Here is a 26,199-nt window from a genome sequence, read left to right on the forward strand (position 1 = left end):
CTGCAACTGGAAAATTATCGGTCACGTTAATTGAAACTTTGATGTTAAGACAGCAGTAGACACACCCACACATACACACACCCTTGTGAGACCATATTCCCCCAAACAGGTTATACATACCATATATGAGTGAATCTGATTTGTCACTTTCTTGGTATCCCTAGAAACACCAGACAGAGCTCAGGAAGAAGCTCTCCATCATAGCTCTAAAGTGCTATAAAATAGTGGCTTTTACACAGCTAACAGAAGCAAGAAGTTGCAGTTCAAAGGCTGACCAGCACTCTACTTTCTTCTACACAATACAAATACCAAATGACTTATTTACATTTGTGGCAACCACAGTGCACATCTTTTCCTTACACAACATAACTGTGTGAATACAACATAGCACAGATACTGTACACAGAAATTAACACCCACCCATGTTACTAGGTACTTAGCAATGTGGCTTCCAAAGTTCTATACCCACTATATCAGGAGGCATAGCTTTGTCACAAAATTCATGGAGATGACATTCTCTTAAAGTTACCTGTGTTTGTCTGTAATTGCAAGGTGAGTACTGATGTGTGGAAATGCATGAGGAAATTCTCCTATGCGAGCCCGCAGAATTGAATGGAAGCTATGCAAGAGGACGCAGGGGGGACTTATGCAAGAGAAATTCCTAGTTCATTGTGTCCTTAGAGACTACACTTTCAACACACCCAAAGAGGCTTCAGCCTTAAATGTTTTTTTGAGCAGCAGGCCCACATGCTGTCTGAATCCAGGAGCAGATTCAAAAACAGTTTGAGACATGGCAAAAGGGACCTGCTGTTCAAAGACAAAGAAAAATTCAAAATGCCTGAAGTAGCTCTTTGGATTCAGATCTAAGACCAAGTTGCTAAGGCATAGGTTAATAATCCCCATGCAAAATGACTATTAGCATACTAAGAACATAAGAAGAGCCTGCTGGATCAGGCCGATGGCCCATCTAGTCCAGCATCCTGTTCTCACAGTGGCCAACCAGATGCCTGTGAGAAACCTGCAAGCAGGACCTGAGCACAAGAGCACTGTCCCATCCTGTGGTTTCCTGCAACTGGTATTCAGAAGCACACTGCCTCCAACCAAACCTATTAGCTGGAGAAAAACCGGGAGGAGGTGACAGAATAGGCAGCACATCTTCCTGTAAACAAGGAACTCTACATGTATGTGCAAATTAGAGAAGACACTATAATGTTCTCCAGTTCTCAAAATTTTAAAGTATCTGGGTTTGAAACACAAGCAGTGTGAAGCCATGCAACAAAAAATAAGAAGTTGCTATGATGTTTGCATATTAGCAAACAAGCAATGATATCTAATATATCTGATACACATCTTATCTCAAAGTAGATTACATTCTCTTCCCCAACCCACATGATCCTATTGCACCCAAATTTTCTGTTTGGACAAGCTTGTCCTAAATTCCATTTTGGAACATTCTGGTCCACAGATTATACAGTTCTTTCCTTCAGTTTGTATATAAGCATTTTCCCCAAGCGACTTGCCATACACTTTGGCTGGGATCCAAAGCACCATTCCCCCATTCCCACGTGCCCAGAGGTGCTTTGGGTTTGTCCTTCTTAGGCAGCAGCCCATGGAAGCAGAAACACATGACACACCACTTTGGAAACTGCAGGGACTTTTGAAAGCAGATTGTGAAATGGGTGTAGCCAGGATTTTTGGCTTTTTTGGTGGGGGGAGAAGCTCAGTTAGCTGTGTATTTTTATTGACTGGGGGGGGACTGCCCCGTCCCCCCTAGCTATGCCCATGGACTTTGATATGGTATAGGGCAGAAGTAGGGAACATCATAGCCCTGGGCCCTTGGAATTCCACCTGGGCCCACTCCCTCACCGACTCAGCTCTGTGCCCTCTCAGGTGTTTTGTATGGCTGAAATGTGTCCTTGAATTGTGATAATTCCGAGTTGCTTCAAGATGGCGGATTCCGCTCGCGGGAGCAAGGGCCTTTCTGATGAAGAGCAGCCACCTGTCTATGTCCCAGATGCCAAATGGGTGTCAGGTGGCCAGGGCTTCTGCCTATGAATCTTGAAGCAACCAACAGACTAAAACCCCTGGAAAGCCGCCACTGTGGAACAAGAGCTTGCCCGCCTTGAATAACAACACTAGCTCAGATTGGAAGCTGCCAAGAGGATCTGGAAAGTCTGTTTTTGGAAACACTCTTCTAGCAACGGCAAACCTTATGGCATTGTGAAGATTTCAAACATATATATCCAACCCTCCCAAGAGAAATTTTTATGGCTCAGTACAATGGGATTAGCTTCCATTATGAATTTAGCGGCCCTAGTATTACTATCATTTGCCCTGTACAATGTGTTCAAGCCCAGAAGGCATGACAATTTCTCCTGCTTGCCTGGATGGAGGGGTGGGCAGGGTGTGGGGCTATGTGTTTCCCCAGGAAGAGGTACTTGTTCGAAGTGTGGTGCTTTGAAGAGGGCATGTTCAAATATTAAATAAATGCAAGCAGTGAATTGCCAGAGGAGGGGAGAATTGTGACAATTCCTCCTGCTTGCCTGGATGGAGAGGTGGGCAGGGTGTAGGGCTATGTGTTTCAAACCCTCGGAGTTTTGGATAGCTGGAATGTAGCCTATTGAGTCACATCCCTTGTCCAATTTTGACTCTGGCCTGGCCCAACACCTGGGAGGTTTTCCATGAGGAAATGTGACTCTCAGACTGAAAAGGGTTCCCAACCTCTGGTGCAAAGCTTGTTATTTTGATGAGGAAAGGTCCACAACCCTACAGGGCAAATCTTGACCCATTGGAATGCCTAAAGTAGCTCTTTAAATAGCAGGCTTTGCAACAGATTATCTGTATAGCGGTGGCTCCCCAACAGCCAACCATGTCGGATTCTTGAAAGTGACAAATGCACATAACTTATGAAAGCTTCATACAAGTTTGAAATACTTGTCAGCTAAAGTCTGCAATCTTTTAAGTGTGCACTTATGGGGAGGGACAGGAAATACTACAACCTGCACTGCGACTGAGAACAGCATCGATATTTCCACAATACTTTTTAAAAAATGAAAGAGAGAAGGGCTTTATCTGCAAAAAAGACCAGTTGCTATAAACAGCAATATTCTGAGGGAGGACAAAAGTATTGCTTCTGCAACAGGATCACTTGATTCACTATAGTAATTTAAAAAGTTAAAAAAATATGAACTTGCTATAAATAATTTAAAATCTGTTATTATACAACTCTGGTATGAGCTCTGTGACATTTTTAACTTTCTATGTAAACAGTTCTGAAAAGCTTATTTCATTCATGCAAACTTTCAGTACATGATTTTGGTCCATCTCTGCTTAAGCTTTCTGCAATGGACCATTCCGTTTTCTCCCCTACATGTTTTGCAGACACTGTCCACAGCGAAGAGAGCCTACTCTGGCCCACGGCTCATAAGTCATTCCAGCAACATTTCCCCCCTTGGAAATCCTAATTTTAAAACAAAGCTGAAGATGCTTTTTTAAATGGAGAAGGGTGAGAGTCTTTCTGAAGTCTTTTCTGTTTCTTCATACAAACCCTGCTGCAATTCATTAGGTGCAATATTTCTTTTTTAAAGGTACGGCTCCCCAAAAATCTTTCGACATTCCATCACTCCTGTACTTGGAGGCCTATCACAGTTGTGGGTGCTCTTCACCTGATTTACTGTAAGGCGGTCATAAGCCATTTTGTATTCTCTGTCAAAAGCATCTGTAACGACAGGAGGGGGGAGGTTATACCAGAACAATGGAGCAGGTGCCAGAAATGCTTTAGCTTTGGGATAGCTATGAACTAGGAGTGTTTTCTGCACAGCTCCGATTCATTTCTTGGGGCAGGGGGATTTCCCAGTGGACTCTGCTCAGATAGGGGATTCTGAAAAAGGCACTCTGTCCACTGCTGACTTTAGGCACCAACTCAGGAAGCAAACCTGATAAAAATGATTTACTCTTTTTATAACCTTCTTGTCAGATGACCCATTCCTGTATTTCTGTTTCTTTAAGGTTTGATTTTATATGTTAGGTGGTTGTACACCACACAGATATATTTTATATGCTTTTGTGATGTATGAATTATTACTATTGTTAATATTAGTGTCTGGTTCTTTTCTGTAATACTGTGTGTGTGTGTGTGTGTGTGTGTGTTTTCAAGAGACTGATTCCATTTTAGACAACAGTTTTGAATTCATGTTTCACAAAAGAGCCTGCCTGAAGCACTTCATCATACAATTCCTTTTAAAAAATGTGTTATATACAGATTAGCAAGACGAACCAATAACCTCAATTGGGGGCTGATGGATGGCCCCCAAATGGCTTGTGCTTCCAACTTAGTGGTGTTCCAACTTAGTGGCAGCAACAAACAAATAGTAGCTGCTTGCAAATTGGGCTGGTTTGCACAATGCTAAACCATGGGTGCATGCATTAGAATTAAGCCAGAGCAAAACCTTCAGCTCAGAATAAAAATTTCTGCAGCATTTACTCTGAGTTTTCATTAATCCTGAGTTATGAATGAATATGAATAAGAGATTATTGTTTTAAAACAAACCCTGGTTAGTTAAAAAAAAGCTCTCTTCATATTCCATGGTTTGAAAATGGCTTGGTCACATTTTAGTGACCATCAATAGTCTGAGTCAGAGGAATAAACCCATTCTTATTCCCTTTATAAAATCTTCCCCACTCTTTTTTGCCTGAAGGTGATCTTCACCGCACACAGGCAAATAGCTATTTACGAGTCTGGCTTTACAGAAAAGAAGCAACTAGGTTTAAATTATTATACTTCATCTAAACAGGATTGTGAAAGATGCTTTAAAACAAAAAGTATCCTTTTAAGTCTTGAAGTAACAGTTTACAATGACTACTTTTATGCGCACTTAGCACAACACAACACAACTTGATGGCTTACCTATATCAATGTTATCCCTTCCAAGCGCAACAAGAGAGAGAAATAGTATTTCTCTATAAAGGCTCCTAAAAAAGATACATTGGAAAGTGTTATTTTAAAAACCACAATCTTATATGAACCTACTGTACTTCATATAATCCGGACATTCTTCTCCACTCTAAAAGTAGTGATTTTTGCATTGTTATTATTATTATTATTATTAACTGGGTCATGATGATAGCCCTGCCAGGTCTAGAAAACACACCATGAGGTGAAGGGGAGTTCTCACTGTTAAAAGAGATTGGAAGGATGGATTGCACCTGTGGCGTTTGCCTCCTAGGATGGGTCAAGGAAAGGGTTAAAATGGGTGTGATGTGATTGGCCAGTGAGAATGCAAGGGGGGGAGTAAAAGATAGAGTGGGAGGTTTTGAAAAGTCAGTTGTGGTTTGTCAGTTGGGAGTTGAGGCTTGGGTGTTGGAGAAGGAAGAGGGTGGAATAGGCAGTGGGTTGGTCGAGTTATTGTGAGAGAGTGAGAGGAATTGTTAGGGAGGTAAATAGATAGTTGGGAATAATTCAGTTTGAAGTTGTTAGGAACTAAGATTTAAGAAACTGACAAGGGAAAAATAAACCGAAACCATACACTTATTCCTGCACTTAAAAATAAACTTGATTATTTGTTTATGTTAACAACTGTCTGGACTCCATGTGTCCCCGTGAGAAGCGGGGTGGTGGCAGCGAAGAAAGCAACCGCAGTGGTGGCACAGGGTCAATAGACCGTGAAACGTCCAGGGGCCCTGTGTGATCGCCACAGCACCCTACTCTCCTTGCCAACCTGGGCATAGAGGTTAGGTCCAGATGAAAGCTCTACTCCAAAACATCTGGGGTGGGGGAGGCACCAAGCTGGAGAAGGCTGTTCTACTTTGTACTAATTACCATATTTTTCGCCCTATAGGACGCACTGGCCCATAGGACGCACCTAGATTTTGTTGGGGGGGGGGGGAATAAAGGACCCCAGCCCCCAGAACAGGAGCTGGAGCGATGGAGAAGCTGCGTGCAGTTTCGGCATCACTCTGGGAGCTTGCCGGGCTGGGGGGATAGCTTCCTGAAGCCTGGAGAGCGAGAGGGGTCGGTGCGCACCGACCCCTCTCGCTCTCTAGGCTTCAGCGAAAGCCTGCATTCGCCCCATAGGACGCACACACATTTCCCCTTCATTTTTGGAGGGAAAAAAGTGCGTCCTATAGGGCGAAAAATACGGTACCCTTTTTCTTATTTATACCACATAGTGGGACTGCAATTGACACAAGGTTTACATTCCCAGGGACTGCGTGCAAAGGCAGAATCACGCAAAGGCAGAACAAGCCCTGGAACTGTCCCTGCCATCCAAGATTTTGAGAATGGGGCTGCCTGAGATCTCATGGGAGTCTCCCACAGCTTGGTAAGCAGGGTGGAGGGTTTAAAAGCTCTTTCTGTTAAGGATTTTTGTGGCATGGAAATAATTCTTAGGCCCTCTGCCTTAACAGGCTCTGGGAGGCTCTTGAGAAGACTCCCAGAGCCTGATAAACAAGCTTGCTCCTCTATCTATCTATCTATCTATCTATCTACAGGGTGAGTCTTTTAAAAGAGGCCCCGTGGAACATGTGTACTCTGTATCCACGGAGCCTGTTTTAAAGGACTCACCCTGTATCTATGTCTGGTGATCTGCAGAAGCTGCAATCACGTTAAGTACATGCTTTTGCAGTGCCCTTGAGAAAGAGATTTTTCCCCCAAAATTGCCTGGGCTCTACATAAACACTGTTTTGTAATGCCTGACATTGCTTCTCTTTGTTCTGTATTGCCTCTGGGGTTGATCAGGGCGCCACTTTGCTATGTTTCCACATTTTTTGTGTGAGCCATGGCGGTTTTGCATTGTGACCCACTTAGGAGAGCACAGTGAAGTAGGCACGATCAAAATGCAAAGCTAGTCCAGCTTGCTTCCTATTCCAGCTACCTACATCCAAAGAAAGTGGAGCAGAAGCTCTGAAACACCTTGTCTCTTTGAAGCAGCCAGGATGTGAGGGGGAGAGTCCCTGCCTGAATAATTTTCATGGCCCTTCCCCCATAACAAATGGGAAGAATGAACCACTCTGGCTGCCACCCTCCACTGAGTGAGAAAGCCTTGATGTTTAATAGTGCATTTGTGATCCTCACTACTGCTTTGCCAAATAGGATACACACAAGCACACAGCACTGTGGCTGCTTGGACTGAGGGCATAGGTTCAAGGAGTCCGGTGAATTGGTCTGGCATCACCTGGAGCTGCAGCATTGTTGAATCTTATCAGATGTGGGCATGATTTGGGTGGGAGACCACTGGAAAGCCCACAGGACTGGATATGCATTTAAAACATTTTCTTTTGTGGGGGGGCAGTGATTACGTTCCAGGGTACACTGTGAAATAATAACTGCCACCACCTCTACAAGAAAGAGTGCAGAGTGTTTGTTCTAAAGAAGCACTCAGGTATCAAACACATAGCACAAAATGATGTTACAGCCCATAAGGCATCCTATCAAGAGGCATCCTTCTTCAAGATGCAGAACATCAAAGCATTGATACTCTCAAGGGGATGAATGACTTCCTCCTCTTACAACATACTATAGGCTTCTTTTTAACTGTGCTCATTTACCTTTGCCTTTTCATCTGTGGCCATTTGTTCAGTCTCTCTAGAATCTGGCTCATTGGCCCATAGACATCATTCATCTTAATACTCTTCACCATGCTTCTTAAGAGCTCCTGGTTAAATGAGCTGTCATCGTTCTGCAGTAAGCGAACCATTGGGTAATTTTGTGCTGGGGAGAAGGAATAAAAAGGAATATTTAAGAAGGAAATGAAAAACAGCAGTGACGGGGTAGGGGGAATAACAGCTGAAAGGTAAAAACAAGGATACCTTTTAAGTTGGCTCTGCAAAAAAAACACTTGTCATATAAAGACAGAATCAGGATAAAGGGAGTACAAAAATAAAGCACAAAAAAGCAAGCCATAAAAGGGAAGTTCTGGCCAATAGCATATAAGAGTTGCAACCAAATGGGTATTAAAAGCCAATTCAAAAACAAGCATTGAGACCAATGCAAGGTTTTACTCAGGTGACCCTGCAAGTAGTGGTGGCTGGTGTCCATTGAGACAGGTGGGGAGGAAGGCAGAGAAGCAGGAGATGCAGAACCAATGACAGGTGGAGCCAAGAGATGCTAGTTTAGCCTGCATCTTCTTCCCTGCAGAGTTCCACAATGACAGCACTGAGACCAAGGTGGAGGAGGAAGCTGGCAGCCACAGCCACCTCCTAGGCTGGATATAAGGCAGGTAGATGGAAAGGCTAGCTGGGTCTGGCAGAGGGTGATGGGGCAGTGTCTCCATTTGTCTTAATGGACCAGCCACCTCTGCCTACGAGGCAAATCACCAACACAACTCCAATGGTTCATCTTTAAAAAAAAAAAAGGATAGGAATTTAACAATTGAATGGAAAAAAGGCTGGAAAATAAATTTGTGCTAAGGCAAGTACACTGTAAGCCAAAAAGTTACTGTATAAAATATACACACATACACAAAATAAAAAAGCAACCTGAACAGTACAGAATGTAACACTCACTCTCAAACACAAGTGTTTGGTTTTGACCTGCAAGACAAACAGATTAGCACAATCAAAATCCCCATTGCTTATCAGCTTAAGTTACTGGTGGTCGTAGTGAAGAATTTGTTCTAAAAACAGCACACAACAGCTTCCAAGCTGCATGCCGGTCATCACTTACTCTGTGCATTCCACAGAATATAGAGAGGCTGCCCTGGATCCTTATGCAATTTCATGTTGTCCCACAGCATCTGAATTAGAACGTACTTGCTGTCCTCTAAGATGCAATTCCTGGGAATCTGAGCAATAACAACACAAAAGACAAGACTGAACATTATAGTAGGGAATTACAGAACAGCATCAAACTTCCTTGATGCCACACACACAGTGGGAAAGGATAACAATTCTGACTTTCGGCTATCGCATTGTAAGCTTCTTCTCTGCTAGGGCCCCACTGAAGAGTTATGAATACCCTGGCCAGAGGTGAAAGTGGGTGTGGCAAAAGGCAAAAAAGTAAACAGGATTGAGACCCTAGCCTGTGAAGGAAGGTGTAATGTGGTTTTTCGCTCTTTGTTCCCTGCAGTAGTATGGATTTGGACTGGCCCCCTGTTCCTGTGCCATTGTCACAAATTGAACTTTTCCCCCCAGTGCAAGGAGCAGACTCCTCGATCCAGATTTGAAACACAGTGGAGGAGGGGTAAAACGAAAAACAAAAAACTATGCACAGTCCCCTGGCACCTACTATTTACATCTCTGCCAGTCCCCTGCACTGGCTACTGGCATCTCAGCTAGTCTGGTCCAGAGACTAGACATGCACTTATTTTCCATTCTTGAAGCATTCTGCAAGGGTGAGCAGAATACTGCTCAGGCTTCAATTTCAGAGATCTAGCCAGCATGCTTTCATTATGAGGATATCAACAGGCTCTCTAGAATCAGAAGCAATCCCAGAACTCGTTCAATACAGGTCTAAAACAGATTGGTAGTTCTCTCTCTCCCCGCCCCAAAACACATGCATGCACAGTCCCAAAATCCCTGGGGTGGGAAGCTGTAGGAGCAGAGAAAAGCTGCAGTCGGAAGGCACAAGGTTTATAATAATTTGTCAAGCCCTTAAAACAAATGTACAGCCATTTTTTCATACCTTTGAATTCTTATTGCAATGCTCAGAGGACAGTATTAATCCTGGTAAGTTACTAGGTAAGTCCAGGCGTCGAAAATACCACACTAGATTCCAGAACACAATGGGATGGTGGTCCACAAAGTCTGGCACTGTTATCACATGATCCCCTTCATTTTCTAATAAACTTTCAAGCTCCTTCCATACAACAAGAGGACTCAGGTATGGGACAGTTATGGGCTCTGGACTCTGCAAACGCCACTCCAACCCCAAAGGATCCTATTGGATATATAAAGAAATAAAAAGAAACTTTTTTGTATTTATTATTACATTTCATCTTTTCTCTGAGGAGCTCAAAGTGACATACATGGTCCTCTCCAACCCCACCCTACCCATTTTACCCTCACAGCAATCCTGTGAGGTAGGTTAGGCTGAGAGACTGTGACTGGCCCAAAGTCACCCAATGAGCTTCATGGATGTGTGGGGATTTGAACCCTGGTCTCCCAGGTTCTAGGCTGACACTCTAACCACTACCCCACATTGGGTCTCATTTTAGCTAAGCTCTATTTTAGAGGTTCTTCTTCAGGAGCTACTAAAGTGGGGAAGAAGAGGCAGCCTTCTCAGTCACAACTCTCTTGAGAACTTATCCTGGCGCTTACACTGATGTCCTTTAGGTGCTAGGAGAAGACATTTTCATTTTTCCAAGCCTTTTATTCTCCGATGGGCTTTAATTTGCGGAAGGGCCATGGCTCAGTGTTAAGAGCAACTGCTTTACGTGCAGGAAGTTCCCAGGTTAAATCCCTAGCATCTTCTGGTAGGGCTGGGCAAAGATCCCAATCTGAAACTCTGGAGAGCTAATGCTGGTCAGTGCAGACAATACTGAGCTAGATGGATCAATGTCCTGACTTAGTAAAAGGAAGCTTCCTTTGCTCCAAATGCCCTTTTAAGTCCAGTATCATGTTCTCCCAGTGGTCAACCAAAAGTCCCAAAGGGAAGCCCACAAACAGGACCCCAGTGCAACAATGCTCTTTCCACTTGTGATTCTCAGCAACTGGTATTCAGAGACATACTGCCTCCAATAGTGGAGGGAGAACATGGTGGCTAGTAGCCATTGGATAGCCTTATCCTCCACGAATTCGTCTAAGCCATTCAAATTGGTGACTATCACTGCCTCTTGTGGGACCAAGCTTCATCGTTTAACTCTGTGTGACACTTCTGGGATTATACCATTGGTCAATTATCCCCCCTTTGGTAATTATTAAGCAGGACAACTAGCACCAACATGGTAAAAGCAATTGTGCTTTGCAGAATCTTTGATTGCTCTGAATATTCCAGTTAGGGAGGCAAGAAAGAAGGCCTAAGTACTCACAGCTGTCCCCTGCAATGTGGTAGGCAAGCTCCCAGTGGGAACAATGTGACTGTGCTTGTGATGCTCTGTTTCCTCCACCTCCAGGGGACTGAAGGTACTCATGCTTCGAGACAAGGCATGGCTGGTGTGCTCAGTCCCAGCAGTATTTTGCCTTCTTGGAGGGATCTGAATGCTTCTGGCACAGGTGCTATCAGGCTCTTTGGATCTGTTACCAACAAAAGAATATTTGTATTTGTATTTTTAAATTTTACCTAAAACCACATATTTAAAAAATCAACATCTCCCCCCCCCCAACTCTACAATAAAAAGAAAAGGTAAGGTCAAACACTGTCCTGTTATTTGCTGTTCCAACACACTGCATATAGATTCCATCCTTCAATAAAGTTGCTTGCCTGCTGTCTGATAAATATGCCATACTGCTAACCAGTTCTTAGGTGGGCAGAAAATAGACTTCAGTCTAACCACTAAGCCAGAACACACAGTTTTTCTTATTCATGTATCTGAGCCATTTCATGACAGCCTCCTCCCCATTTCCCCTGCATCTTCTAAAATTTATCTAACTGATGGGCATAGATTATTACCATGCCACTGTTGATTAATAAAAATTAGCATAATGATTCATGCTGATTTTACTGTGGCTTTCTAATGGGTATTTTGGGTAGACTGTTGCTTTTCTGATGTTGCTTTATGGTTTTTATTTTTATCGCTAAATCGGGCCAAGGACCATCAAAGTCAGCATCCTCTTACCCACTTTGAGCAGTCAGGATGGAGTGGGCAACCATGACTTGCCTGTGAGCATTTATTAAAGTATTATTAAATGCCCACAGGCATGTCAAGTGTTTTTTTTTTCTTTGACTGAGTCAAAATGTGATGATTTTACCTATTTGAATGCAAGTCATCCTGAGCAGGTATTAGAGATGCTGAAAATCCTGATGTGGGATCAGAAATGCAGGACTTTGCTGCATGGTTGAAAAAAGATGATGGAAGCTGCATGTTCTCTGAAGATGGACTGGATTTCAGGAAATATCTATAAAAAGTACCAAAAAAAATGTTACAATTAGACAACACACATTTGGAAATACTGCAAGCAAGAATCCAATGGCAAATAATCAGTTACCTTCCAGGACCCCGTAGATCTCTGATTTCGATGTTCAGGGAAGGCAAGAATTGGTTTCCGCAGAAAGGGCATGTGGTGTTAAGGTTGGAATCATCTGCTGTCCAGCCTGCCATGATTTCTTCATCATGTACAAGACAGTCACAGGTATGGCATCGTGAACAGCTTGAGATGAGGACCTGTGGAAAGCACTTCATTAAAGCCCTCAGTGCGGCTTTTGTCCCCAGTAGCAAGAGAAATCCCAAGTCATACCAAACTGCAATAGAAACCCAACTGAATTCATAAAACCCAGAGCTGGGCTGAAAGCGCCTCTCGGCTCTGCATCCTATTCTTTGGCTGAAAACTTCAGGGGGGCTGGAGATTCCCATTTCAAATTGACCACCAAAGGAAATCTTAAAATATAGTTGGAAATGTTTGTAAATGTCAAACTTGTTTTGGTATTTTAGATTCATTCATTGAAGTTGAAAGTAAATAATGTATCATGTATGCAGATGTACACAGGGTTTGAATATGTTGCATTCTGATAGGTTACAGTGAAACACCAAGTAAAATTTTCACTGTTTTTCAGGTTCTGGAGATGAAAACAGTCCAATTCCAGACGTGTTTTTTTGGAAAGCAAATCTGAATTCAGTGTGGCTGACTTCTAAGTTAAGCATGCACAGAATTGCAGTCTTATAGCTGAACTGGCAGGCTGGCTAACAAAAATGCTTGCTTGTGGACTTGTTTGCAAGGCAACTTCAACCATTTCTTTGTCATCTGCTCTTACATTTACATGCTGGAACTAAAAGGGGCTGAGCAAATAAGTAAATGTGCTCTCAACTCCCAGCCTTCCTGAGCAAAAACTGCCCTCATACCAATTAAACCAATTAAAACGTCAGTTGTCTAATCTACTAATTAAGCTAATTAAAGATTGCAGGCCTAAAAAACAACAACCAGCAGTTCAGTTTCAACACATGAATCCAGCAAGGCACGAAGATGTTCAATTCAAGGTACTCAGAGATCAGCAACCTAATCCACCATCAGCATATCCTCTTTCTGTTAGTGACCTTGTTTTAAGCCAGGGATGTGGAAGCTTCTGCCTTGCAAGGGCCTTTGGCCCAAGGGCGGGGGGGAAAGGAATGAGCAGAGAAGTGAGGGAAAGACACCTCTTTGCATGCTGTGAGGCAAATTCAGTTTGCCTCTGGGGACTTCAATTGGACAGGCAGAATGTTTTTCTCTCACACACAGCTTGTTAATTCAAAGCAAAGAATGTTGGGCTGCATTCTCTTCAGCCGGCTGCATAATGGAACCACAAGTAGCAACACAGCCTGCTTCTCTGTTAATTAAAAAACAAAACAAAACCGACCCTGCTTGACCTCTCAGCATACAGAGACTTTTTGGGGAGTCTTTCAGTCTGGGGCTCCTGGGCAGAAACTCCATAAGAGACCCCAAGAAAAAGTTCACAGGGGGGGGGGGGAGATGTTGGAATTCCACACCCCACAAGAGCCACAGGCCCATCTCTACAATGTATGGCTGCTAACTGAGCCTCACACCATTTTACACTATGTTTGGCTGCCCCTGAACACCACCACCATCATCACCACATTTCCTGTAAAGGATGCTAACAATTCAGCTAGGTACAGCAAGACTTGTTTGACAACGTGAGGTGCTGCGAAGATCTGAACAAGGTGCTGATGGTAGTGTAGGGATTGCTGCTGCTCAGGCAGCCTCTTAAGCAGGTCATATGCCAGGCTCAGGAATATTCTCCAGGAACCACTGTCACGGCAGACAGTGAAGTGTGAAGGTGAAAAGGAGTGTGGAACTTCCCTTCTCTATTGGTTTGGTTCATTCTTGAAAGGAAGAATAACACCAACCATTCACTTGCATGTACCATTTCTCTCTCTCTCTCTCTCTCTCTCTCTCTCTCACACACACACACACACACACACACACACACACACAGGCACATGTAGACCCAGCACAAAGGAAGGAAGTAGGTCAAAGTGAGGGTGGGAGATGAGGAACAGCTGGGCTCTGTGCAAGCATTGTGTATGTGATGTCACATCAGTCAATAAAACACCCGCTGCTCACTCTCATTCCCTCTCCCTCATCCTTATCAATGCTAAATAACAGATACCAAGCCAAGATACAGTGGTACCTCGGGTTACATACGCTTCAGGTTACATACTCTGCTAACCCAGAAATAGTGCTTCAGGATAAGAACAGAAATCGGGCTCCGACGGCGCAGCAGCAGCAGGAGGCCCCATTAGCTAAAGTGGTGCTTCAGGTTAAAAACAGTTTCAGGTTAAGAACGGACCTCCGGAACAAATTAAGTACTTAACCTGAGGTACCACTGCATGGAAGGAAAAAGAGGAAGAACCAATTTGTATATAGGGTTTTTAAATCTCCTAAATACTTGCCCATGGGTCAGATGAAACCAAGCAGCAGGCCAGATCTGGCCTGTGGGCTGTAGGTTCCCCACCTGTTTTAAACCCTTTGAGATTTAATTATCTAGTCCTGACCTTTCCAGAGCGCAATACGGAGTTCTCCAACATTCAGCCGATCCCCTTGAGGACACCCCTCCCTGTCACAAAAATTTAATAAGTTGCCTCAATGGAAGAAAAAGCAGCTATGAGGATTTTGCTGCACTGCGGTGTCAACAAATTAGCAGCTGAATCACTCTATTTTTAGAGCTGACAAATACATTTTAGATTGATTTGCTGGCTTCTTCTATCAACAGCTTATCAGTGGGTATCAACGATTGCTCATTTGGATAGTAATGAGGCTTTTGAAGGTTCATTTGAAAGAGTAATGAAGGTCCCCTTAGCAGTAACCGACAGAAAATCTTCCATTAATATTAGAAAGCTACATTTCTGAACTGAAGGGTCACCTAGATTTTAGAAACTGCCCTAAAGTGATGGCCATTCCACAGGGCAAACTAGAAAGTATATGAACCATCCTTTTCATCAGAACTAACACTAACTTAAGCAGGGAAATGTAAAGATGAGTGGGGATAGAGCAGAGAGCTCTTTGATGAGGCAGGAGTCTCAGGAAATCAGATGTAGAACAAAAGATCTGGATCCCATGGTCCCTTGTCTGTTTCTCGCCAGAAGGAGGAGACAACCTGTTATCTGGATACCTCCTCCACACCAAACTGAGAAAGCGAGTAACCTATCCTTTTTGCTAGTGTAGAACACAAGCTGTTTAAAAGGGGGAAATGCTGTACCTCCAGTGCGTAATTCTGGAACACGCTGGTGCTGCTTGTACTGCAAGATGATACCAGCTCTGATCTGCCAGGCAAAGGAAACTTTGAAAGAGAGCCTAAAAGGCAAATAGATACTTGTTACTGCAGAAGGAAATGTTAGACTGACCCACGATGGTCCTACATTGTCATGGAAAGTACAATTGTTGTAAACAGCTGTCATTTTTTATGAATAGAGGTATATAAGTATTTTATAAATAAAAATAAATAATAAAAACAGAAACACATTCTTAGAAATTGGAATATTACAAACAAAAAGCAGAAGAGAAGAGAATGACAGGAGAGGTGGTCATCCACAGAGAGACAATAAAAGTTATTGCAAATTAGACATGATGTGACATTAGTTGCATGAGTACGCTGCTGTTGTTACTGTGAAAGTAATAGCTAGGGGAAATCTTGAGTAGCTTTTTGTGGATAAGTTTAATTTTCTCTCTCCCTACCACTATCTTGTGCTGTTGTTAAATAGAATTAAACTGTTATTATATGTTTTGAATTTTACGAGATTTTATTGATTTTGTTTTTTGCGATGTATATTTTTAATGGGAAATGCTTTGAGGCCTGCATGACATAAAGCAGGACACAATTCTAAATAACTGTTGTTGACATCTGTCTCTCTCAAGAGACAAGGGAGTGCATCTCCAGGGATCAAATCAAACCGCTGCATTAGCAGCACCGAAGTGAGCTCCTCATGGCGCAACCCTGGACAGCGTGTACCGAGGTCCTGGACTGCCCAGATGGCAAGACCCCTCCGCCTCACTGATATAGTCCAAAGGAAAGCAGAGCAATACGTTTGGCACCAGCTTGGGTGAACGAGTTGCTGGAAGGAGGCAAACAAGACGCCACCCAACCATCTTAGGGACTCCACTCCAGATCTGTGTAGGGTTTACTCCTTAACGTTTTCTTCTCCTGAAGATATCCCATAAAGCAGAGGTTTAGGATCAGATTTTTCCTTCTCCTAGAAGGGCTACCTTTCCATGTTAACGAGCCCCATCTTTCCCTCACTTCCCTCCACAGCATGTGCAGAAACTGCCTTCTTGACCATTGGACCCACTATTGGTCTCATCCACCCAATCTGCCAGAGCCTGTCTTTGTATGCAGGGGAAGTCCCTAACCCACTGAGGGTATGAGACCCATCGGCTACCCTCACCTGGTTTAACTGGCAAGTTGAAGCCATTCCTGGGGTGTGGTCGCTGTCACATGCTGCCAGCTTCTAGAAGCCGCAGGTGACAGCTGAGTGCAGGGTGGGGGCCAAAGGTGGACAAACTACCCCAGAAGGAGCACAACGTGTCCCTCACCAGAGGTACTACCCCTCCCCTAACACCCCATACACCTGTTACTAAATAACCAAAATAAAATAAATAGGGTAAGAAAGGAAATTTGAGAAATTTAAGGAGAACTCTTACCGGACTGAGAATAACGCTTTGATGTGCCACTATTCGAAGCTGAACTTTCAAGACTTGTCCTACTCAAGCCAATTCCCTTTAACACAGAGGAGGCGTTCTCTTGAGGAGAGGAGTTGCTTTCAAGATCATTGCAGACGTCCTCATCAGTCAGGGAGGCAGTTTCTGAATCAAGGGCCCCAAGGGATGAAATGCTTGCTCGGTCTGAGTTTTGATCCTGAAAACAAGAATAGGAATGTTTTCTGTGCTTAAAGGTCTTATAGGAAGTATCTGGAAGAAACACCACCATCAATACCAACAGAACCAAGCTGGATCTTCTTTTAGAATAACTGCTTTGAACATCCAAGTTGACTTCTATTAACTGGTAGTGAAAAGCTGAGTGCCAAGCAACCTGACTCATGTATATAGTTAACAAATGAAGACTAAATATCTCCTGCAATAGTTATCATATAGATGCCACTTTCAATGTCTCATCACATTCCAAAATTTATTGGCTGGTAGAGAGCAAAATTCTTTTCCCTTTTCAGGATGAAAAATTTGATCAACAACAGTTTACTTGTCCCTACAGTGCAAGAAGACAGAGGGCCCTATCTATTTATTTTGCAGCCATTTTCCTTCTCTGTGTTTGACATAACTATTATTTTCTTTCCTCTTGGAGTCTCCCAGAGGAAAGTCAGGTCTGACAGTCTCAGTGTGATTTACATGCACCTGGCTCTCAAATCACAGGATTTGTATGCATACCAAAATCTTTGCTGAAAACATTTTTATCATCTTAAGTGACAGGGAAAGTTTCTCACACACCTGCACTGCACAAAAGAGCTGCACACCAGTTTGAAAACTGCTCTACTACAGGAGCCATTTTGGCTCCCCTCGCACCCAGCAATGTTTTAAGATGCTTACCTTTGTTGATGCCGCATACGTAGTAAACTTTGAGTACCACTTGCTGGCCTTCTCAGCAACCCCTTTCCCTGCAGAAAACATGCTGGTCTTTAGAACGTCAAAGGTAGGTGTTAGCAGTGTATCCAAGTTGAAAGCAGTTGGAGAGGCAAGAGCTATTGCACCAGCTGTATCCTGAGATTGTCCCCTGGACAAATTATGAGGAGAAAATACTGGAGAGGACCAAAGTCTGTCCCTTCCCCTTTCTTCATTTTTTATGTGGTAGCTTTTGGATTTGGTAAGGCTTGCCGGTCTGGGTGAGTTTGGAGGAAGGCTAGATCTCCGGCATGGCTGAGCCAACGTTGGACTCCTTTTGTTGGTGTTCTTGTCACTGTAGGCTTTTTGCAAATCTATGCTTGGCGTACGGCTTGTTAAGGGGCTGCTCATATTGTTCATATACATTTCTATTTCTTCAGCTAAATCTCGCCTTGCAGACGGGGTTGAGGCACTTCTGTCCTCATCGTCATCCTCTTCCTCTTTCTGTTGTTCTGTCTCAGCAGCCAGCAAGGAAAGTGGATCAAATCCCATCTCAACACCAGTTTTCTCAACAAGCTTTACTGGAAAGCTGATGGCTCGCTGAATCCTCTTTGGCCTTTTATGTAACAGCTTCACAGTCTTCACTGAGAAAGGTTCATTATCCAAATCTTCCAAATCAAATATGACAGGAGACTCTGTTTTGTCCTCATAGGGAGCATCCTCATCACTGGATTCTTTCTCCAAGTTACCTCTCTTACTGGGTCCCAAGGAAGACTGTCTGATGTTGAGAGTGTTAGGCCTTTTTCTCTTCTCAAACACTTTGGAAAGAATTTTTGCATCCACTCCTAGTTTTTCAACAATTTGTTCTGGACTTGCCTCCTGGTTAATATGGTTTTTCATGAGTTCTATCAAAGCATCTCCACTCAGATTACGGTTCCTGTTTCTCCAAACTATCCGTTTCTGATCCAATTCAGTGGCATTTAAGTGCCTATTTCTTAAGCTTTCAACTTTAGTAACTCTTGTTTTGTTGATATCCTCAAAGCAAGAGAATAACAATCCTGCAGAGCTTTCTGTGAGGGGGAAACACACACAAATTCAGGGAAGTGGGGTTACTTTAGTCACAAAGCAAAGCAGTGCAGAAATTGCCATAAAATAGACATCTCTAACATGTTTTATGATAGGATGGGGACCCTTATTAATATGGGGACCATATTAATAGGGAATCCTGTTAACAGTCCTGGAAAAAAATATCTAGCCTTCTTATGAATGAATGCATGGAATGGGATTGTTGTCTCACAGAAAATAAATGATTCAAAACCATCAATTCATAAGAATCAACTGCACCAGCTTACCTCTGCCGATCTCTCCTGCCGTATCTGCTACTTTGCCAATTTTATCATTCAGGCGAACAATCCTTGACGCAGGCTTAGCTCTATTCGAATTTTGATAATTTAATGAAGGAAGGCAGTCACCACTTCCCTTTCCACTTTCTACTTCAGATACTGTATACACAGACAATAGACATATATCACTTGTTAAGAGATGAGCTTGCTCTTAGTAAATGCTAGAAAAATACATGCATTAACCATAAGCCATTTCCCCATGTTGTTAGGTATTCAAAAGTCAAACTAGCATGCCATGCAGACTCCCTCACACTTCTTTACTGCTTGCAGGGCAGGCTGGTTTACATATATTACATGTTTCCATATGATACTGTGCATGTGTGCAGATGCTAGCATGGTGCATTATCAACAAGGGAACATGGCAGCTGAAACCTGAGCAGCAGAATCTCTTAGCAGTAAGTAAACATGACAAGTGATTGCCCTATAGTGAGGGAGGAGGGCAGTGACAGGAGGCGATATTGCTTATGCGCTTATTCCCAGCTTAGACTGGTTCTCCAACTACAGCCATTCCTGGATTGGGATAGCCTCAGTTACCCATACTCTGGTGGCCTCCCACTTGGACTACTGTAATGTGATCTATGTGAGGCTGCCCTTGAAGATAGTCCTGAGGCTGCAGCTAATACAGAAAGCAGCTGCTAGGTTAATAAGTGGGGCAACCTAATGGGACTAGGTGTCACAGGTACTTAAGACACAACACTGGCTGTCAATGAGCTATTTGGCCCAATTCAAGGTATTAGTATTAACACCCAAAGCCCTAAGTGGCATTGAACTCAAGTAGCAAAACAGTGCCAAGGGGATTTCCCAGTTGGCAGTGATGTGTGACAGTGCCGTCTCGGTGGGGCTTTCCCATCTGTGGAAGGCCCTCCCTAGAGAGGTGCTTCAATCTCCCTTACTGTTAGAGGTTGATCTTAACTGGATTTAGAAGTTTTAATTGCATTGCTTTTGCACTGTTATGTTTGCTGCCCTGGGCTCCTTTGGAGGAAAGTGCTGGGTATAAATTTTAATAATAATAATAATAATAATAATAATAATAAACAGCACCACCACACAATTTAACATTGATTTAGAAATGTGTGTGTGCGCGCGCACACACACACACACATCCCTGTAAAAATCTAGGTTCTTTGATCCGTTATGCAACTGAGTTACAAAGTCTTCACGCTCTTCCCAGAAGCACACAAAATCTGTACTTTTCACCAGAGGCAAGAATCCAAGTTTTTCATGTCTGTTTTAAGACTCATAATGGATTAAAATCCCCTGTAGGCATAACCATCTTTTCAAACCTCTTAAATTCAAATGTGCATAAATTCACTTTATGAAACCATAGAGGTTGTTATAGTTCTACATCATATGCATTTGCTCCAGTGAGCATTCAGCCAATAATAAAAAGGGCTGAGAGAATAATGATGAAGAAAGAAGACTCTTTCTTACTGACTCTCTTCCTTGTCTTTGCATTTGCCCAGCAGTGCTTGTGGAAGGTATTCATTATAATTTTATGTATTGCATTTTAGTGCATTGATAAACCAAGGCACCAAGGGGGCTAACAATTAAAAATACTGACACCAAAAGGTGGGGCTGCCTCAACAGTTCTCCCAAGCTGCTGGTAGTCTATGACGCAACATGACACAGAAATACAACAGTAAAGGGATATTCAAAAAAGAGGCAGTGCATAAAAGTTGGAATCAAAACAAAGGAACAGAATTCAGGCAACATGACAAGTATCAATATTTGATACTTACAAGAACTAGAGTCACTCTCTTTCTTCTCTTCCTTTTGCTCACCATTCCTCTGAGCAGTGGCTTTCCCTTGTTTAGCTGCTGCTTTCGATAGCCTGTATAACAGATCTGAATGTTCCCCTATCATAATAAAAAGGATAAAAAATTAACAATACATTTTTTATTTTAAAAAGAATGCCAAGCAGAAAGGGAATAATGGGATGCTGTTGCGATGAAATACATATAAAGGTGATATTGTTTGTAAAAGTGACCATTTGTTTGAATGAGGAAACTCAGCAGTAGAACATTTCCAGAAACTTGGGGGACTTTTTGGTGACTAAAGACTGTCCTCAGTTAATTGGGCTGTTCTGCTTTTAGAGACTGCCTGTATTTTTGCATGACACTGATTATTAGAAAGAAGACCCTTGGTTCCAAAGCCTGTCTGGCTGCAGTTAGGAAGGATGTACAAAGCTGTTTGTGAGAAAAGGGATTTTTACCCCTCTGAATTATGAAATTCAATAAGACCAGTGCTTGGGGGGGGGGGCGGTGGGCGGACTCAAGCACTGAGTAAGACTATCTTACCAGATGAATCTAGACGACAGCCAGTAACTTAATCTCTGCCAAAATGTCAGTCTAGAATTTATGTATTATGGACCACTGTGACTTCTACAGGGAAGAGGCATGGTTCAGTGGTTGAGGATCTTCTTTGCACGCTGAAGGTCCTGGGTTTGGTCCCCTGCGCCATCTCCAAGCAGAGCTGAAACCATGGAGAGTTGCTACTGGTCTGTGATTAGTGCTGACCTCAATGGACCAATGCAGCTTCCTATATGTCTAATATTTTGAGGAGTAAGATAGCAATGCGATAAATCTTTAAATATTTGTTCCCCCTGGTTTTTCCAGAGAGACCCAGGATTCTGACCATTCCTCTTCCATCAGTGTCTCTTCCTCATTGTGTCATGTAGCTCATCACATTTTCAAGAGGTACACGCAGCAGAATGTGCTACATAGCTGAGGCCCTATCATTCATGTGAGTCTGGATAAGACATCCCTGGTCTTTGTGTCATCCATTACAGCAATTACAACACTGAATAGAATATGCTGCATAAATTAAGACTGATTTTGAAAACTGGGCATTTCTACCTATTGAGAGCAGCTGCATTTGCAGAGCTACAAACCAAAAGACGCATAAAAACTCCTACCAGAAAGAACTTTGTGGATGCCATTTGCAGGTTGCTTCCTTAGAACTCTTTTAAACTGAGCTATTCCTAAGACAACATTTCTTATCTTTGTCCACAGAAAATAGCCACTTCGATTGCTTGACGGCCAAGTACTTTCCAAAACAGCCTGTAATAACAGTAAAGGAAATTATTTAAATCACACAACCTAAGGATCTTGGAGTAGTACACTTTCAGTTATCCCATTCTATATTAAAGCAATCCAGTGATCAACCTGTTCCAAAAATGTCATGGCTAAATAGGATTTTGAGACCTAGGTTTCCCTGGTCTCATTCTGGGCAAGACCACCTGCACTATACATTTAAATCAGTATTGTGTCACTTTAAATAGTCACAGCTTCCTCCTAAGAATTCTGGAAACCATAGTTTGTTAAGAATGCTGAGAATTATTAGGTGACCTCCATTTCCCTCATGGAGCTACCATTTTCCAAGTATCCTGGGAAGAGACATTTTGATTGTTAAACCACTGAGAACTGTGTTAAAAACAGAGAACAGATGGATAAAAATCCAAACCATGTATGCAGTCATGCATACATATACTCAGCACTTTTTCCCTAAAAGAATGTTTAGGGGTGCTCTCATTGTCCTACTCATATTGAAATACTGCCCCTCAATGAGGCCAAACTTAGATTCACAAAATGTTTAGGGCTGGGCATCCCCCTGAGTCCCCCCAGGAAAAAAAGCACTGCATATACTATGGTTTGCTGAAATCAGACATTGGCCAATTGATCATTATCTTTACAAAGAATTATTTTTCCAGTACTAAAATGCAAGGCTTTCAAATAATTAACAAATATTTACCCTATTATAATAACCATATGTAATGGCATTGGGGTCAACTCCAGCTTTTTTCATTTCAAAAAGGACTCTCACTGCTAGCACAGGCTGGCCATATTGTCCACATAACTGCATCAACACCCGGTAGCATACCTGGAAAAAAACAAGATTCTCCTTGTCAGATAAAATAATTCACAAAAAAATAAAAAAAGCACAATACAAATTCATTCTCAAGAAACTGGCCAACTTAGGGCCATCATCATATTTCAGAAAGGACATCCATTTATGTCAGGATCCCATCTAACCTAGACACTGGAGAGACCTCTTCAAAGGAAAAGGCTTGGGGCCTCATAGAGAACCCTAAAAACCTGGAGGAACTTGCAGCAGTGCAGAGGTGGCCAGAAGAGATCCATATTAGGGATTCCTGGGCTCCCACAAGAACCCCTCCAACCCCATTCTGAGCCTTTCCTTCATCCCCAACTCTCCCCCACCATCCCACAGGCCTTGGAAGCAAAGGTGACACCAGATTCAAGAGAAAGTTCAGAGTTGCTAGAAAAGCACCTGTTTCACTGCCAGACAGCTGTATTGTGAAGAATCTACTTGGGAGGCAAGCTGCAAGCAATAACCCAGCAGAGGTCCAGGAAGAGGAAATACTGGTGGTGACTATAAATCATATTTCTGCCCCTTTTGAACTCATCAAGTCACCAGCTCCAGAACTCCCTAGCACAGCTCCTGAATCGAAGCTCCAGTTTCCACACCAGGTACTAGACGTAGGCAATTTACCTCGTCAGGTGGATCAATCTTTTTCGAGTGCATTTTCCGCAGCACATCATAGGCCGTCCTCAAAGCCCTCACTTTGGAATGGCACACCTTGACATAGGCAGGAAGGCAGATAAACCAGAGGCCATAGCAGTGGCGCAGCAAGCACCTAGACCACATCTGAGGGATGGAGGAATACCTCTTGGCTATCTTGTGGGCCGACTTGATTTCCTGCAAAGACACATTGAAAATATTGTGTTTTAGGTATGTTACACTTTTTAAATCCTCTTCACATCCACAGAAGGGAAATAAGCATGAGGCAGATCCTCCCTTGAATTATTTCAGTAACAGCTCTGCAACTATCGACTGCTGCACATTCTTCGCTGAATTGTGGAACAAATTCAGTTGGTCTGCAAGACTCAGTGGTTGTCTGGCAATACAAACAACTAGCAGCTTTTCACGTGGTCACAGAGAACCTCAGGGCCGAATTAGATGATACACAAGGGATCTGTGATCAGGTCTCCCAGTGTTTTCTTCTAAGCTTAAATACAGCTGCTAGGGGGAGGTGGGTGCAAATTGGATCAGGACTATAGTGCTAGGGAAGTGGGTTTATATTTATTACTCACTTTCTTCAGAAAAGGGAACTTAAAGCCACTTATAAAAAAATATCAAAAACAAGCATAAAAAGAAAAAGAAAGGCAACATTAATGTATTTAAAAGACCAAATCCAACACAGCTCCGCTCGACTAAATGATAAGCAGAAAATTGAATCCAAAAGCCTAGCAGAACAAGAACATTTTGGCTTGGCACCTAAAAACAGACGATGGTGCCAGGTGTGCCTACCTGGGGAGAGTGCCTCCCCTACCTGGGGAGAGCATCCCAAAAAGTGGAGCCACCACTGATATGCCAATCAGTTTGTGGTGGCTAATTTTTTTATTTAAAAAACTATGTCAGATAATCGAGCCACGAATCTTCTGTGTTTCATCAAGCCTGACCCTCAACTCTGGTCTGGTTCTTCTACATCTTAGTCTTCAGACTGAAGACAAGCTATTATTGGCCTATGCTGGCTCAAGCGCTCACCAAACTTGTGGGTTTCCTGGAAGATGGTGTTCAGTACTATGTTTTACTTTGGCTTCTGCAGCCTGCTTATCTCCTGATGTGCAGGATTTGGTGGCCTAATTCAGCAAAGGCTATGCCTGGTTGGTGAGCTCTGACACCCTCATTAATTCCACTGTTGCTTCATTTCTAAAATCAGAAAACTGGTGTTTCTAGTTCATAACTGAGAAGACACAAGGATGACTAATACACTTAATTTGTTTGAAATGCAAACTATTATCTAGTGAAATCATTTGAGGGTGACAGCATGCCAGCATCACCGCAATAGAACATACATATTCATCTGAAATGCAACAGAACGTGGAGTGCATTAGAGGGGAAAATAATCTCCTTAAATGGTCGCTCAAACCACAAGACAGATAGATAGATAATAGAAGTCAAGGTGTCGTTATCTGAATGTTGAACAAGAGCAGCACAGTAGAAAAATAATTACTGGGATAACTCGGTCATTACCCTTGCTGTACAACCAGCAGGTGCTCAAAAGAATTTTCATTAGTTAAAGCATGAGTTGGGCATATCACTGTATTTTTACATGCCAAACAGCGCTCACAAGAACAAGAGGCAAACAAGGTTAAATGACTTAACTATCCAAATTAGATATTAAACCTGTTTCCAGCAGGCTGCAGACACCAATAACAAAGAAGATGCCTCCCATACAAGGAAGAAGCCCATGATTATCTGCTTCACGTCTAACTCTACAGTTCTTATTTATTTATATACTGCCATCTCGTAAAACATTGCAAAGGGTGTATAGCAATATATGTATAAAACAAAACTTTACAAACAGTACAACAACCTACAAACAGTACAACAACATCATGAAAATGACAGGCTAATCAAAATGTTTTTAAAGGCCAGTTTCACAGGCTAGTTTTAGATGCCTGAAACTGAAAAGCCTACCGAATCACTGTTGGAAGAGTGTTCTACAGCATGGGACTGGGGACACCAAATGCCCAATTTCTAATTGAGGCCAGTCTTGTCCTTCCCGCCATTTTGAAAGCCCACTTCTGCTCAATAGTTGGGACTTGAAAACGGTATGAGAGGGTGTCTTATTGGATGAATCCCGTGAGGTGGGAAAAGAAACTCTTTTTAGAAATTGAAGATTCCTAAAGCAGAAAGATTGGAAATCTAAATCTAATATAAGCATTGTATGAATTTTGTTAGTTTTTATTAGATTTTATTTTGTGTGTGTGGTGGTGCTTTTTGTAATTGTATTTTAAAATGTTGTAACCTGCCCTGGGCCAAGGTGATTGAAAATTATTAATGGGTTAGTCACCAGCAACTTGATGGATTAAGTCCCCCAAATACCAGAATTTTGGTTTGTTTCTAATACTGCATATAATTTAGTAGCCACCTTCCAAACTACTATCTCAATGTGATTTACAGTACACATAAAATAGATGAAAACAGTTCAAAGCAATTTAAAACAAGACTAGACAGTTAGAAAATAATTGATAGATTGACAAATGCTTCAAATACCATAACTGTGGTTCGCTGCTAGTAATAGTGACTAAATAAAACCAGCAAGGAAGGTGAGGAGCAAAAGAAAATGGAAAAACATTGT

The 26,199-nt window shown here is 42.6% G+C and overlaps 1 protein-coding gene across 3 annotated transcripts in view; it reads right to left on the bottom strand.

Moving 5' to 3' along the window:
- Window positions 1-2,885: 2,885 nt before the first annotated feature.
- DENND4A (DENN domain containing 4A) overlaps window positions 2,886-26,199 on the bottom strand; it is a 58,955-nt gene continuing 35,641 nt past the window's right edge. For all 3 annotated transcript variants that reach the window (XM_028705580.2, XM_028705579.2, XM_028705581.2), the window contains 16 exons: window positions 23,544-23,750; window positions 22,785-22,913; window positions 21,949-22,093; window positions 20,774-20,890; window positions 18,984-19,133; window positions 17,620-18,701; window positions 16,723-16,936; window positions 15,284-15,378; window positions 12,082-12,257; window positions 11,845-11,991; window positions 10,965-11,169; window positions 9,620-9,874; window positions 8,663-8,780; window positions 7,546-7,708; window positions 4,907-4,971; window positions 2,886-3,718 (listed from right to left, as the gene is read on the bottom strand). In XM_028705580.2, coding sequence (XP_028561413.2) covers window positions 3,582-3,718; window positions 4,907-4,971; window positions 7,546-7,708; window positions 8,663-8,780; window positions 9,620-9,874; window positions 10,965-11,169; window positions 11,845-11,991; window positions 12,082-12,257; window positions 15,284-15,378; window positions 16,723-16,936; window positions 17,620-18,701; window positions 18,984-19,133; window positions 20,774-20,890; window positions 21,949-22,093; window positions 22,785-22,913; window positions 23,544-23,750 — 3,405 coding nt within the window. In that variant the 3' untranslated portion in view covers window positions 2,886-3,581. The remainder of the gene's footprint in view (window positions 3,719-4,906; window positions 4,972-7,545; window positions 7,709-8,662; window positions 8,781-9,619; window positions 9,875-10,964; window positions 11,170-11,844; window positions 11,992-12,081; window positions 12,258-15,283; window positions 15,379-16,722; window positions 16,937-17,619; window positions 18,702-18,983; window positions 19,134-20,773; window positions 20,891-21,948; window positions 22,094-22,784; window positions 22,914-23,543; window positions 23,751-26,199) is intronic.

This window comes from Podarcis muralis, chromosome 14 (genome assembly GCF_964188315.1).
Source record: "Podarcis muralis chromosome 14, rPodMur119.hap1.1, whole genome shotgun sequence".
Taxonomy (NCBI): Eukaryota; Metazoa; Chordata; class Lepidosauria; order Squamata; family Lacertidae; genus Podarcis; species Podarcis muralis.